This window comes from Cordyceps fumosorosea (genome assembly GCF_001636725.1).
Source record: "Cordyceps fumosorosea ARSEF 2679 chromosome Unknown scaffold_7, whole genome shotgun sequence".
NCBI lineage: Eukaryota > Fungi > Ascomycota > Sordariomycetes > Hypocreales > Cordycipitaceae > Cordyceps > Cordyceps fumosorosea.
Window position 1 is genome coordinate 372,384 of NW_017387307.1, and position 14,675 is coordinate 387,058.

The 14,675-nt window shown below is 54.6% G+C and overlaps 2 protein-coding genes across 2 annotated transcripts; both read left to right on the plus strand.

Moving 5' to 3' along the window:
• Positions 1–2,968: 2,968 nt before the first annotated feature.
• On the plus strand, positions 2,969–4,125 carry ISF_03657 (uridylate kinase; the record flags this gene model as incomplete). The annotated part of the gene is made up of 2 exons (XM_018847263.1): positions 2,969–3,206; positions 3,443–4,125. 2 exons carry the CDS (start codon positions 2,969–2,971, stop codon positions 4,123–4,125), a joined length of 921 nt encoding a protein of 306 aa, XP_018705470.1.
• A 3,370-nt stretch (positions 4,126–7,495) lies between these two features.
• On the plus strand, positions 7,496–14,636 carry ISF_03658 (Beta-ketoacyl synthase; the record flags this gene model as incomplete). Its single annotated transcript, XM_018847264.1, has 2 exons — positions 7,496–7,769; positions 7,846–14,636. 2 exons carry the CDS (start codon positions 7,496–7,498, stop codon positions 14,634–14,636), a joined length of 7,065 nt encoding a protein of 2,354 aa, XP_018705471.1.
• Between the last annotated feature and the right edge of the window lie 39 nt (positions 14,637–14,675).

Sequence of the window (14,675 nt, forward strand, 5' to 3'; positions counted from 1 at the left end):
CCTACCTACCTACCTACCTACCTACCTACCTACCTACCTACCTACCTACCTACCTACCTACCTACCTACCTACCTACTACACCTACCTACCTACCTACCTACCTACCTACCTACAATGTACATACATACATACCTCCTACTTACAGGTACCCAGTAGGGCAGTTAAGCCCCCAGGATCAAGCGCTGGGGTCGCTGCAGCCCCCCGCTGGACTGGGCGTCTGAATTATGAGCAAACATGCCACAGACACCACAGACACCACAGAGACCCCAGAGATGGCTCGGACAAGCCGCAACCACCTTCCCAGCGCGGCAACCGCTTAAACGCCAAGCTTCTTTTCCTGTTATCTTCCTGTCTACTACCTGTACGTCCGTTCGAATACAGATTCCAGAAATCCCCAACGAGTCGCCAAGGGCAGATTACTCCGCAGCTGCTTGACGAGGGGGGAGGGGTGCGCCGACTGACCTTGAGACAGTCAAGGGAGGGAGTATCCGATGTGGATCTCGAGACCCTTCATTCACTTCACATCACATTCACTGATAATAACCAGCAATTGGCAGAACCGTACGGTTCGTCGTTCGTGGGTTGCCATGAATGAGGAGCCGCTGCCTCGTCTAGACCCGGCGTCATCAAGGTCTCGACAATGACAGACGGGTCGGGATAAATGAAGATGGGGTCCTCAAGAAAAGATAACATCTAGCGCGTAGGGCGCGACAATCCTCCCACGAGGTGGCTGATTGGCCTCCCTCATCCCTGCAATCGTCACATCTCGACAGCAGCCTTGTCAGTAGGGACAGTATTCAATCCAAGCCGGCCCGTTATCTCTAGTTTTTGCTGTTGCGAGAGTAAGCACAAGGTAACAGCAATGGCGACGACAAGGGCAACGGCGATGCCACTGTGATAACATATCAGCACTCATTAAGCACATGGGTTACTACGAGCTGATGGAGAAGGAGTACAGAGCGAAAATACGAGGATACAAGCAGGATATAATTCGATTCCACTTACTACTACCTTTAGCATCGCTAGCGTTCGCTCGCATTTTCTTCAGCCACCAAATATCGGATATATTGTCCGAGGCAAGTGCAACCCTTGTCTACAACACATGTGTGTTGTCAGCAGTCACACTGTTATAATCCCAGTCTATGTAAGTCTCATACCTTTTCATTACAGGGTAGATCATGCTGTTGAGAGGGGTATCAAGTAAAGTTTATGGATCATGGCTCGATTGTCTGCACATACCATTCCGTGTAGCAACCGCAGCAGCCGCAGATAAACATGATGAAACATTTCAATCAAGGTTGTGGCGGAGATGGAATTCACAGGAGGCCATTTGAGGTGTTTTTTAGAAGCAAAAAAGGAGGGAGACATGCAGGCCAGGTTTGGAAGGTGACACGACATGTTCTGCAATGTATTGCATGCATGGCTTCGGTCTCTTTTCTGGAAGAAGGGTTGCGGTGCAACCTTGCTCGTCATGACTGTAGAGCGTCGATGCAGACACCGAAGAACACGTGCGGCACACAAAAAATGTCTCGCCGAATTACCCATTGGTTAGCTAGAAAAAAACTATCAACGGTCTGTCACCTGGATAGGAACATGTCAGTCGGTGTAGATGAGGCCGTAAGCAGAGCGTTGCAGCAGCCACTATGGATACCAGACAGGCTACCCTGTACACAGGACGACCACCCAAACGGCCATGTTTTAGGGGTTTTAGGGCATCTTGGCGGCCATGGGGAAGACGTAGCTGGACAAGGAACATAATTCTGGGTCGTCGAGGTTGTACGCGGGGTGCGTTTGAAGATGCGGATCCGGAGGTGAAGCGAGGGAAGGGGAAGAGGAGAAGAGGAGAAGAGAGGGGGGGGTGTACGCTCAAGACCGAATAGCTTTTCAAGACGTGGAGATGGGGGGATGCTGTGAAGAATGTGATCCAATGACAGATGCATGGACTACCCTGCTGGGCATCTGAAGCCCAAGGCGATGTCCGGGGAGGATGATAGATGCATGAAAGCTGGAACGGCTCGCGGCATCCTAATAGCGTCGTATTCGGACGGACGGCCTGGTGTGAGTCGTGAGGCAACGAGGGCCGATGATAACCTTGTTGTGCTCTGTGGTCCGGTATGTCGCCAGTTGCTCACGGGCTTCGTGCTTTGCCTGACAATATAATAAAGACATGGAAAGCTGCAGAGGGATAACCTGTGTGGCAGGTGGGCATTACTCGTGTGCCTGATTTAAGATGAATGCTGCAACTATGGATAGTTGGGGTACGGATATGGTTATCGGTATGGGCCCATCTAGGGTCAACTGAGGCAGAGAGAGGACCGTGTGTACTTTAGCTGGCACCTGAATTATCCTCTTTTTTTTTTTTTTTTTTTATGAACTTGGTACCTATGTAGGTATCCGCTTGGAAAGGTTATTTGAGGTTGCAGTGCTATTCACAGCGACCTCCGTTGGATAGGTACGCAAAAGTATCAAGGTGGTAATTGGTCGCAACAGTAGTGAAGTGAGAGGGGAAGCGGTAGGTACATACATACATACATATGTATGTACATACTGTACATAGGTAGTGAGCTACAAGTAGTGGTAGCGAGAGGGGCACGCCGATTCTCGTGCTATTTCCTCAAACGACGACTTTGGGAACGATCGTCCTGAGAAATGCTAGCTATACCAAACCTCGGTGTCTTGTTTGCATTATTTTTTACCGAGGCATCTAATCAATTACAGACAATAGTTATGTTCACAGGCATCGGGGGAACTGCAATGGGAGGGTGGTGTTGCATTGCATTGAATTGGCCAATTAATTTAGCATGGTACGAACCGTAACTGCGCCACACGGCGCCACAAGACACGACTTCTCCTTTCTTCGACCTCGAACAGCTAACTAAGCAAATCGTCGCTTTTCTCCCCCATCACCAACGCTCCTTTCCCCTCCCGTGCTCCTACGCGCCACACATACGCACACACACAGTCGCCATGTCGATCCGCTTGCCCCTCGGACGCCTGGCCAGCCGTCGTTTGACGACACCGCAGCCAATCTCGACAGCCACCCGCCCGGCCACCCTGCCTCGAGTGCTTCGCCAGCAGCAGCAGCGCGCGTACTCGTCCGAACCCCCGCGCGCAAACAACCCCAACAAGGTCAAGTTCTGGCCATTCTTCGCCATCATTGGTCTCGGCACGGCTGGCTACATCGCCCTGGCGAACCGCCGTAAGGGTAAGTTTTGCAGCATGCCCGTCCTGCAGTGTTGATGATTTCTCTCTGCTTCCTCCCCCTCTATTGTCCTCCGAAACGTCACGTCACCCGTACAACCCAATGCCGATCCCTGCAAAAGACCCAATTCCGATGAAGCCTCTTGGCTCGCTTGATCCGACAATGCCTCGAGCTTCTTCTCAGCTCCCACCACCCCCCGCCCAAGAAAAAACCGGCTAACCCGAGTGCGACACCTGCAGGCACCGCTCCCGTCCCCGGCGGCTCCCAGCCCAACACCCCCACCGCCTCCGGCGCCGCCGACGCCGCCGGCCCCGTCTTCTCGCCCAAAGACGTCACCGTCGTCTTCGTGCTCGGCGGTCCCGGCGCCGGCAAGGGCACGCAGTGCGCGCGCCTCGTCGCCGAGCACGGCTTCACGCACCTTTCGGCGGGCGACCTGCTGCGCGCGGAGCAGGACCGGCCCGGCTCGCAGTTTGGCGACCTGATCCGCGACTACATCAAGAACGGTCTCATCGTGCCGATGGAGGTGACGGTCAAGCTGCTGGAGAACGCCATGGCCGACGCGCTGCGCGCCTCGGGCGGGCGCACCGGCCGCTTCCTCATCGACGGCTTCCCGCGCAAGCTCGACCAGGCGTACAAGTTCGAGGAGTCGGTGTGCCCGGCCAGGCTGGTGCTGTTTTTTGACTGCCCGGAGAAGGTCATGGAGGCGCGCCTGCTGGACCGCGGTAAGACGAGTGGTCGCGCGGACGACAACGCGGAGAGCATCCGCAAGCGCTTCCGCGTCTTCGTCGAGACGAGCATGCCGGTCGTCGACTACTACGAGCGTCAGGGCAAGGTAGTCAAGGTCCAGGCCGTCTCTGCACCTGAAGAGGTCTTTGCTGAGACGCAGAAGCGCCTCCGCGAGAGACTTGGCGCCGGCTTCTAAAATGGGAGCGCCTGTGTCATAGTGTAATTTTATTCCCTTCCCCTCCCCCCGCACCTCTTCGTCGTCGTGCTTGAAAAAAAAAACATGTTCCTCTTCTTGATTGTGTTGCGTACCATTTTGGCTGGATGTTGGGAGTTTTGAAAAACCTACAAGAGATAAGTGGGAGCGCGCCTCGAGCAAGGCATACATACATTCATTTCCTATGTTTTTAGAGACGCTCCGGTACGGACGACTGCATCATATTATAATACACAAGAGCAGAAAGCATTCATTATCATTTACAGCGAATTGAATTAAATGACCATGTTCGTACTGTCTGTCGTCCCTCGAGAGCCACGCACCGGGTGGATGCAAGCACGGATGTAAATGCTGGTAGGATATGACGTCTTACAGGGTCACGGCTGGCAGGCATCTTCCAGCAACAGCAGTCAGCTGGCTACAAACATGATTTCAAGGAGGCAACATCCCGGTTGCTGGCCGAGGGGCAAACATGACAAACGGCCCATATGTACAGATTACCTGTGGTGGACATGACAATGCAATCTTGACTACATACCTCCAGATGACCATGGCCTATCCTGCCCAGCACTACCTTGCAGGTAGACTGTGACTATGTACTACCCTACGTAGTACCCCCAACCTCAGTTAGTACCTTGCAGGTAAGTCTGCACTGCTCACTGCACCTATCCGGCATGAACCCAGGCAGTATCAGGTTGTCTGGAGCATCAGCCACTTGACCAAACAAACGCTGTCAAGCCGCCCACGTCGAGTGAGTGATTCCACTAGGGTACTTGGGGTGCCTACATACAAAGCTAATTCTAGCGAGCGCTCCCCCTGGCAGCTGCCCCCACCGGAGGCCTTGCCTATCGCGACGCACTCTGGCCACTACACATGTACTCGGTGCGTCGATCCTATCAACTCAAAAAAAAAAAAGAATCCTCCTCGTTTACCGGCCCTCCACGCAATCTCTCCTCCATCAGCCGAGTCAGATGCTTCGGCCAAGACCCGCGGCCTCGGCTCATGTTCTGGTATCATCGTGCTACTAGATGGATTGCCTGGAGGGGCCGAGACCCTGGCATGGCGAGACGGAAACGAGCAAACCGCAAACCGGCGAGCGGGAAAGAAAGCCAACGGCAGACAGGGGAAGAAGGGCCAGAAAGAAAAGAAGAAAGAGAAAGAAGGCAAGAAAGAATGAAATAACGAAAGAAGGAAAGACATAGGAAAAGACGCAATTGCGAGACCAGATTCCGCAGAGGCAACCCCGGTCTAGTCTTTGCGTCCCCGTCTTCCCCTGGTCAAGATGTGCTTTTCTGCTAACTCGTCTCTGCACGGTTGATAGGTACGGACGGATACCTATGTACTGGACATGCTAATAAACTAAAAAGTTCAACCATGTCGCGACATCCCGCAATTTGTTGCTAGTCGGCTGAGATTCGCCCATTCCAAAACTCCTTACACACGCCACGCGTGCCTGACTGCCCAGCCGCCTCTTTAGCTCTACCTAGGTCGTTACTACTTGGCCGCCCTTTGGTCTTCTTTCTTTTCGCCCACCCATCTGATGGGCCCGGCCGCCTTGTTTCGCATCTCACTAGGACCTCTGCAATGCACGCGCCACAGCTCAGTCAAGTCGCCCAATCAGCAGCGTGCTGGGCCCAGCAAACACGTCCGACCACCGAAGCCATGGTTCATTGCGCAACCTGCTTCCGGCCGCGCTCGACAAGCACGGCCCGAACGTGCTTTGCGGCTCCCAGACGGCGGCTGCCACTCTCTTCCACATATCCATCCCATCTGCCACTGTCCGGGTAGCTGGTCTCCCGTTGACCAATTTCAGCTACTTTGCGCTGCATTCGACCGCGTTGACGGAATTCTGGCTGCAGTACGACAACCAAGCTCCCCAGCGTCGCACCAGATGCTGTCACCACCCGGCCAGCCCCCACACGCCCTCGCGTCTAGGCGTTCTTTGCCTTTGCTGCTGTTATTAGTGGCAACAGTGCCCTGAGTTGGGGAGTTAGTGAGAGCGACAGTGAGTGAGAGTGTGGCGTGTGAGTGCTCCCCCAAACCTGCAACTCGACTATGCCGTTTAGGCATATGCCAACGGCCTACATAGTCTGGGTGTGCCACCTTCACATGGCATACGGATACATATGTGATATCTTTATACCATGCATGAATATCCATACAGAGAGAGAGAGAGGCTCCTCTGGCCACCGAATACCACGCTGGACAGTACTGAAAATAGTGTACCTTGTGCACGCCCCGTCGCGGCTTCATCTAGCCTGGAATGGCCCCTTGACCACAATGTCTCATGTCTCATTTTTCCTTGCCCTGCTGTCACTACCCATTATTACCCTGCTTATTATACGCACCCTTTTTCTTTTTGATTATTATTGGCGATGCTCAATAACTCACTGAAGTGACAGGCTGATAGTTGTTCGGTGCTGCAGATCCTGCTTGTGACCCCTCCCTGCCGCTTGCCCGTATCTCTCAGGTCCAGGTCGTCCGTCCATCATGCCTCGCTTGCGGGAGATTCAGCCTTACATGGGCTGCAGTACGCAACTTAGACTCGAGATACGGTGGAAGAGATAGGGACTGGAAATACTGATAGGCCAGGTTCCTTCACATGCGTGATCCCCCCCCAAGAAAAAAAGACCCGAACCATGACTTACAAGTTTCTTCTCCAGTATTTACATGGCGCCACATCTTTGCCCTCTCGACTGATCTGCCCACGCCCCCTCCACCACGAGCCCCCGCGTTAAGGTGCATGGGTCTTTTTCAACCCTCACCCCCCTCCTAGTCGCGATTCCCACACTGATGGCAATTCCAGGTCTCGTCCGTGATGTGATCCCTTCCTTTGCTGCTTGGGATTCCTCGTGCGGCCTTCGCTGTCCGTGGCTCTCTTTTCACTGACGCAGTTGCCAAGAGCTTTCCACTCGAAAGTCCAGTGCTGAATGTTTCCCCCGCCGGGTTGTCTTTGCCACACGCCCCCAACTATGGCATCGTTACCTTCATACACCCCAAAGTCTTACACCCAAAGCTCTTCAGACACGTCCATTATTCTACGTGGTCTTCAAGTCTCGGTGGCCCCTCCTACTCTTGCTCTTGCCAGCCATCTCTTCATATATAGCTGCCCTCCTAGCTCCCTTGATCATCCCATCCTCTCTTTTTCTACTTCTGAAACTGTCCGCATGTGGCGACGGCTCTCAATACGTGCTTCTTGCTTCTTACATTACCATTCTACACTTCTTAATTCATTATACCCAAGAGTCGCGCAAGTATATTTCTGAGACTCATCATCACCCGCACATAAACACCACTATTTATTTCCTCATCATTAGACGCGAGTTTTGTTGTTCAGTTGCTCATTGACGGAATGGAGACGCCCACACCTCTTGCCATCGTCGGCATGGCCTGCCGTACATCTGGCGATGTACGGACTGTCGATGAGTTCTGGACCATGCTGTCCCGCTCTCGACACGGCTCAGGCCCTATCCCGAAGAACAGATACAACGCCGACGCCTACTACCACCCGAATCCCCAAAAGAAAGGTACCTTCAACCAGGTTGGAGGCTACTTCATCGACAGGGACTTTTCCGTTTTTGACGCGCCCTTTTTCAACATTACCAAGCAAGAAGCTAGTTCCATGGGTAAGCGTTACTCGTTGTCTGCATTGTCGTGTCGTCGCGTCGTCGCGTTACCAGTGCTAATTCGGCGCCTATGCAGACATCAACCAGAGACAACTCCTAGAATGCACATACGAGGCCTTGGAGAACGCCGGTCTGCCCAAGGGAAAGATCTCGGGCCAAAAGATGGGTGTCTTCATTGGAACGAAACGAGCCGACTATCGTACCGGGAGTTTACAGGATCTTAACCAAGTCGAGATGTTCGAAGCGACGAGTGGCCACAGCTCCATCCAAGCCGGCCGTATTTCATACTACTTCAACCTCAATGGCCCTTCATTCTCCGTGGACACTGCCTGCTCCTCGAGCCTGCACGCCATGCATGCCGCAGTCCAAAGCATACGAAGTGGCGACTGCAGCTCTGCCATTGTTGCTGCCAGCAACCTGTATATGAACCCTGACGACCTGATTCAAATGTCCATGCTGGGCCTCTTTACCCCGACTGGCAAGACGTACGCTTTCGATCACAGAGGGAAGTCTGGTTTCGCGTGCGGCGAGGGCGTCGGCTGTATCGTCATCAAGCCTCTCGCCCATGCCATCCGCGATAACGACAAGATCCGCTCCATAATTGTGAACTCTGGAATCAACCAAGACGGCAAGACCGTTGGCCTGACTTCTCCGAGTGCTCAGCAGCAAGAGAAACTCATGCGTGAGGTCTATGCCCGCGCCAACATCAGCCCCAGGGACGTTGGTTTCGTCGAGGCTCACGGCACAGGCACCAAGGTCGGCGATCCGTTGGAGGCCACTGCGATTCACAACTTCTTCGGTGAGGGCCGCACCAAGCGCTCTCCGCTCTACCTCGGCTCTGTCAAGACCAACATTGGCCACCTTGAGAATGCCAGTGGCTTGCTCTCCGTCATCAAGTCCACTCTCATGCTGGAGCGCAACTTTATCCTGCCCAACACCAACTTTGAGAAGGCAAACCCTGCCATCCCCCTCGACGAGTGGAACATCAAGGTTCCTACAAGCATTCGGCCCTGGCCCAAGGGCAAGCGCTTTATCAGCATCAACAATTTCGGTTTCGGCGGCTCCAATGCCCATGTCGTACTCGAAAAGGCTCCTCTCTCGCAGGTCGCCAAGGATCTTGCCATCGAAGCCAATGACGACAAAGTCGTGCCCAGACTCTTCGTGATGTCCGGCAACGATGAAGGCGCCGCGAAGCGCAATGCCACTGCTATTGGTATCTACACAGAGCAGCACCCCGAAGTGTTCCAGAAGCGCATCATCCGCGACATGGCGTACACCCTGGGTGAGCGCAGAACACACCATAGCTACCGTCTGGCATTCACTTGCGGCAGCTTTGATGAGCTTGTGTCTACTCTGAACTCGGAAGCCATGATTCCCACCGTTGCAACCACAGATGCCCTGAAGCTGGCGTTTGTGTTCACCGGACAAGGTGCTCAATGGCCGCAGATGGGCAAGCAGCTCCTCAATACTCACCCTGTTTTTGCCAATACGATCAAGACGGCCTCGGACTACTTGGAGAGCATTGGCGCTGAGTTCTCGCTCCTGGAAGAGCTGGTGCGGGACAAGAGCGAATCAATCGTCGGACTCGCTCATGTTTCGCAGCCAATCTGCACTGCTGTCCAGCTTGGTCTTGTCGAACTGCTCAAGACATGGAACGTCAAGCCTTCAATGGTGATTGGCCACTCTTCTGGAGAGATGGGTGCGGCCTACGCCGCTGGTGCCATTACCTTGCAGGAAGCCATGGCTGCGGCGTACTACCGTGGCCATTACGCTGCGCAGATGAAGCAGCGCAACCCAGACCTCCGCGGTGCGATGCTTGCTGTTGGTGCCGGCCCTGTCGAAATTAAGAGCATCATCAAATCCATGGGGCTCTTTGGCGTAACTGTGGCTTGCGAGAACTCTCCCAACTCCATCACTGCTTCTGGTGACGAGGCTCACATCGACTTGCTCGCTTCGGAATTGGAGAGGCGCAGCATGTTCAACCGCAAGCTCCGCGTCGAGATGGCTTATCATTCGCCTCACATGAAGCTTGTGGCCGATGACTATCTGTCGGCTATCAAGAACATGGCACCAGTTCCGACCGAGGGAGTGGAATTCTACTCTTCGCTCCTGGGCTCAAAGCTTGGGAGCACTGCTGCCCTCGGCGGCCAGTACTGGGTGGACAACCTGACGAACCCCGTCCGCTTCTCGTCGGCGTTTGCTGAGCTCTATCAGACTGGAAAGCCTGATATCATTGTCGAACTTGGCCCACACGCTGCTCTTGAGGGCCCGATCAAGCAGATTCTCAAGGGAATCAGCCCACAGGCGGCTGCCAATGCGAAGTACTTCTCTGCTCTGATGCGCAATCAAGAGGCTACCACCACAGCCGTCAAGCTGGCAGGCAACCTATGGAGTCGGGGTCACCCCATTGACTTTTCGGCTGTCAATCTGACACTGCCAGGCCAGGAGAAGCCGTCTTTGATCTCGGACATGGCGCCTTATTCGTGGTCGGAGCACAAGTACTGGGCCGAGTCACGAGCTGGAAAGAACCGTCGCCTCAAGCCATTCCCACGTCATGATCTGCTCGGCGTTCTGGATGACTTCTGCAATGAGGATGAGCCTACCTGGAAGAGTGTCATTACTACAGACGACATTCCCTGGACCAAGGATCACAAGATGCAGGGATTGCCCACGTTTCCCCTCTCCGGTTACATTACCATGGCGACGGAGGCAGCTTCACAGCGTGCCCAGCTTCGCGGCATTGCAGTGGAGGATGTCGCCGCATTCCGCATGCGTGACATCAAGGTTACCAAGGCCTTGATTCTGGACGAGAACAGCAGCTACGACTTGCGCTTCAGCTTGAAAGCATACGCCGAAGGCCTGGGTTCATACTCGGATGAGTGGGATTCGTTCCACATCTCTTCTTGGACGCAGTCTCGTGGCTGGCTCGAGCATTGCCGTGGTCTCGTCGGTATCAAGAAGAAGAGCTCCGCCAACCTTGTTCGGCCTGTGACTCATGACGCGGCTGTGAGCCGCAGGGCATTCATTGCTGGCAGCGACGCCAAGATCATTGATGTCGAGCGTTTCTACAGCGAGTTGGAGGTCAAGGGTGCTGGCTACTCAGGCAGCTTTGACAGCAAGGAGGAGGGAAGCCTTCGAGTGTTCGAGAACATGTCGAGTTGCTCTCTTGCCATCAAGGACACTGCTCAGTGCATGCCCTACCAGTACGAGACCAAGAGCATCGTTCACAGCGCCTTCCTGGATACCGTGTTCCAATCCGTCTTCCTCAACCTCGGTGCTGGCCAGGGAGACATGCCACACCTGTTTATGCCTGCTGCCGTCAACGAGCTTGAAATCACGCCGGAATCGCCCAACGCCGTCGGAGAGGTTGTTGAGGTTGTCACCAAATGCCCCGAAACCATGCCACCCGGTGCTGTGGACTTTGACATTGACGTCTGGCAGAAGAGCCCTACGGCACCCGTCATTTCTGTCCGCGGGTTCATGATGAACCCCTTGTATGGCGATGTGTTTGAAGGTCAAGAGCCTCGCTCGCTGTGCTATGATGTTAAGTGGGAGTTGCTCGCTGAGCAAAAGGCAAAGGGTGGTGTTCTGGAGGCCAGTGGTCAGTCTAATGGTCATGCCAACGGCCTTTCAAATGGACACGCGAATGGTCACTCCAACGGTCACTCCAACGGTCACTCCAACGGTCACTCCAACGGTGATGCCAATGGCTACTCAAATGGCCACACCAATGGCCATACCAACGGCGTCACCAATGGACACTCCAATGGTGTCGTCAACGGGCATGCCAAGGTTCACACCAACGGACACGTCAACGGACACGCAAGTGGTGAGACCAATGGCAATGCACAGAGTCTCGTCAATGGTACTTCGAATGGCCATACCAATGGACACGTCAACGGGCACTGCAATGGCCACTCCAATGGGTACGTCAATGGCCATGCCAACGGGCACTCCAACGGTCATATCAATGGGCACACCAATGGGTATGCAAATGGACATGCCAATGGTCACGGCAATGGTCATGTCAATGGTCATGTCAATGGTCATACCAACGGTCACACCAATGGCCACACCAATGGACATGCATATCCCAACATGGTTGACTTGAGCGACACTCCAATCACCATCATCTGTGATGCTGGAAAGACGCCATTGGTCTCTGCATTGGCGGATCTCATTGAGCTCCAGACTGGTGGTCAGATGCCAACCATCACCAGCCTTGCCGACGTGGAGATCTCGTCTGCCACGAGATACATCTGCCTCAACGAAGTGTACCGACCTGTTCTTCACAACATGGTTGGCACTACCTTTTCCCATGTGCAAAAGCTGCTGTTGAACTGCTCCTCTATGCTCTGGGTTGGTGCCGGCGCATACCACACTGCCAAGAACCCGTTGAACAACCTCGCTCAAGGCATGATGCGAACCATTCGCTCCGAATCTAGCAAGGTTGCCGGAACTTTGGACCTCAACCCCAAGTCGACCCTTCATCCTGTTGATCAAGCTCAGTTGATCATCACTGCCATGAAGACAACTCTGGAGACACCGGAAGACGACGCCCCGATCGACTTCGAGTTTGCTGAGAAAGATGGCAAGCTGTTTGTGCCTCGTGTCTATGACCAGAACGATGTCAACCTTGAGCTCTTCCGTGCCACTCAGCCTTCCCGTCCCTACTCCCAAGACTTTTCGCAGCCCGGACGCCGTCTCAAGCTGGCTGTTGGTACCTACGGTGCACTTGATTCCCTGTACTGGAAGGACGAGGAAGAGTACGTGCTTGGTGAAGACGAAATCGAGATCAAGGTTGCTGCCACCGGCATGAACTTCAAGGACGTTGTCATTGCCATGGGCCAGCTTGCTAGCCCTTACCTTGGAGTTGAGTGTGCTGGTACCGTCTCGCGCGTCGGATCCCATGTCAGCTCGCTCAAGATTGGGGATCGTGTCTGTGCCATGACGCATGGTGCGTATGGAACCTACGCCCGCTGCCCTGCGACCAGTGCAGGCATCATTCCCGAAGGAATCGACTTGGCGACCTCTGCCTCCATTCCTGTCGTCTACTGCACCGCATACTACGGTCTCGTTGATCTGGCTCGCCTGGAACCTGGCGAGAAGATTCTCATCCATGCTGCCTCTGGTGGTGTTGGTCAGGCTGCCATCCAGCTTGCACAGATGATTGGCGCAGAGATCTTTGCCACGGTCGGCAGCCTCGACAAGAAGCAGCATCTCATGATAGAGTATGGCATCGAGGAAGACCACATCTTCTACAGTAGAGACACTTCATTCGCTTCGGCGTTGAGAGATGCCACTGGTGGTAAGGGAGTGGATGTCGTCATCAACTCGCTTGCCGGAGATCTGCTGCGAGAGACTTGGTCGTGCCTTGCTCCCTTTGGCCGTTTCATCGAGATTGGGAAGAGGGACATCAACTCCAACACCCGGCTGGAGATGGCCAAGTTTGAGTGGAACTGCACCTTCAGCTCGGTGGACTTGACCAAGGTCGGTGACTTGAGACCCAAGACTATGGGACGCATCTTCCGCGATGTTATGGAGCTTCTAGGAAAGAAAGTCATCAAGCCCATCGGTCCCATCTCAACGGTCAGCATCGGCGAGGTCGAGTCTGCTCTGCGCAAGCTTCAGAGCGGCAAGACAACGGGCAAGGTAGTTGTCAACCACGAGCTGGGCGGAAAGGTCAACGCCACCCACCCCGAGCCCAAGACCGACCTGCTCAAGGCCGATGCCACATACATCATCATCGGCGGTACCGGCGGTCTTGGTCGATCCATGTCCAAGAGAATGGTGGAGCGAGGCGCGAGAAATATTGTGCTGCTTTCTCGCAGTGGCAAGATGACGGCAGAACTGGTGAAGCTGAGTGCTGACTGTGAGCTCTCTGGTGCCAAGATTCACGTCATGTCCTGCGACGTGGCAGACCAGGCCAGCGTGAACGAGCTCATCATCCGGCTGTGCAGCTCGATGCCTCCCATTCGTGGTGTTGTCCATGCTGCGATGGTGCTGCGCGACACCTTGTTTGAGAACATGTCGTTTGAGGATTATGAGGCTGTTGTCCGGTCCAAGGTTTCGGGAGGCTGGAACTTCCACAATGCTCTTATCGGCGCGCCTGTGGACTTCTTCATCGTCCTGTCATCGGTGGCGGGCATCGTCGGTAACCGTGGCCAAGCCGCGTACGCCGCTGCCAACACATTCCTCGACGCTCTAACTGTTCATCGCCGCCAGCTTGGACTTGCTGCGACCTCTCTCAACCTGACGGCAGTTGAGGGTGTTGGTTACTTGGCTGAGAACTCGGCCAAGCAGTCGGAGGTGCTCAAGAACCTGTCGGGCAGCACGATGGGTGAGAGTGAGGTGCTTGCGCTTGTGGAGGCATCGCTTGACGGCAAGGTGGACACTTTCAGCAATGGGCAGACGATCACTGGCCTCGACCTGAGCGACGCCAGCAACTTCCCATACTACGCTGCCGATGCCAAGTTCAAGCCGCTACGCGATGCTGCTCTTGCGGCGAGCGAGGCTGCTGGAGGCGCAGACGGCGCGGCCAACATGCCCATTGGCAAGCAGCTTGCGAAGCTCGGCACGGTGGACGAGGCCGTGGAGCTCGTGACGGCAGGCCTGCGGGAGAAGCTGGGTGCGATTCTGATGCTGCACCCGGATGTCATGGCGGCTAGGCAGGCGACGACGACCATCACGGCGTTTGGGCTGGACTCGCTCAACGCGATTGAGCTGCGCAACTGGATCGGAAAGGAGTTGCAGGCACACTTGCAGGTGCTGGAGCTGTTGACCAGCGGAACGATGGCTGATCTGGCTTCGCAGATTCTGCGCAAGAGTAGGATTCAAGGTGTCTGGAGTGAAGAGAAGAAGGAGTGAGGTGCGGCCATGGATGTGAAATGGAGAAAAAAAGCAAAA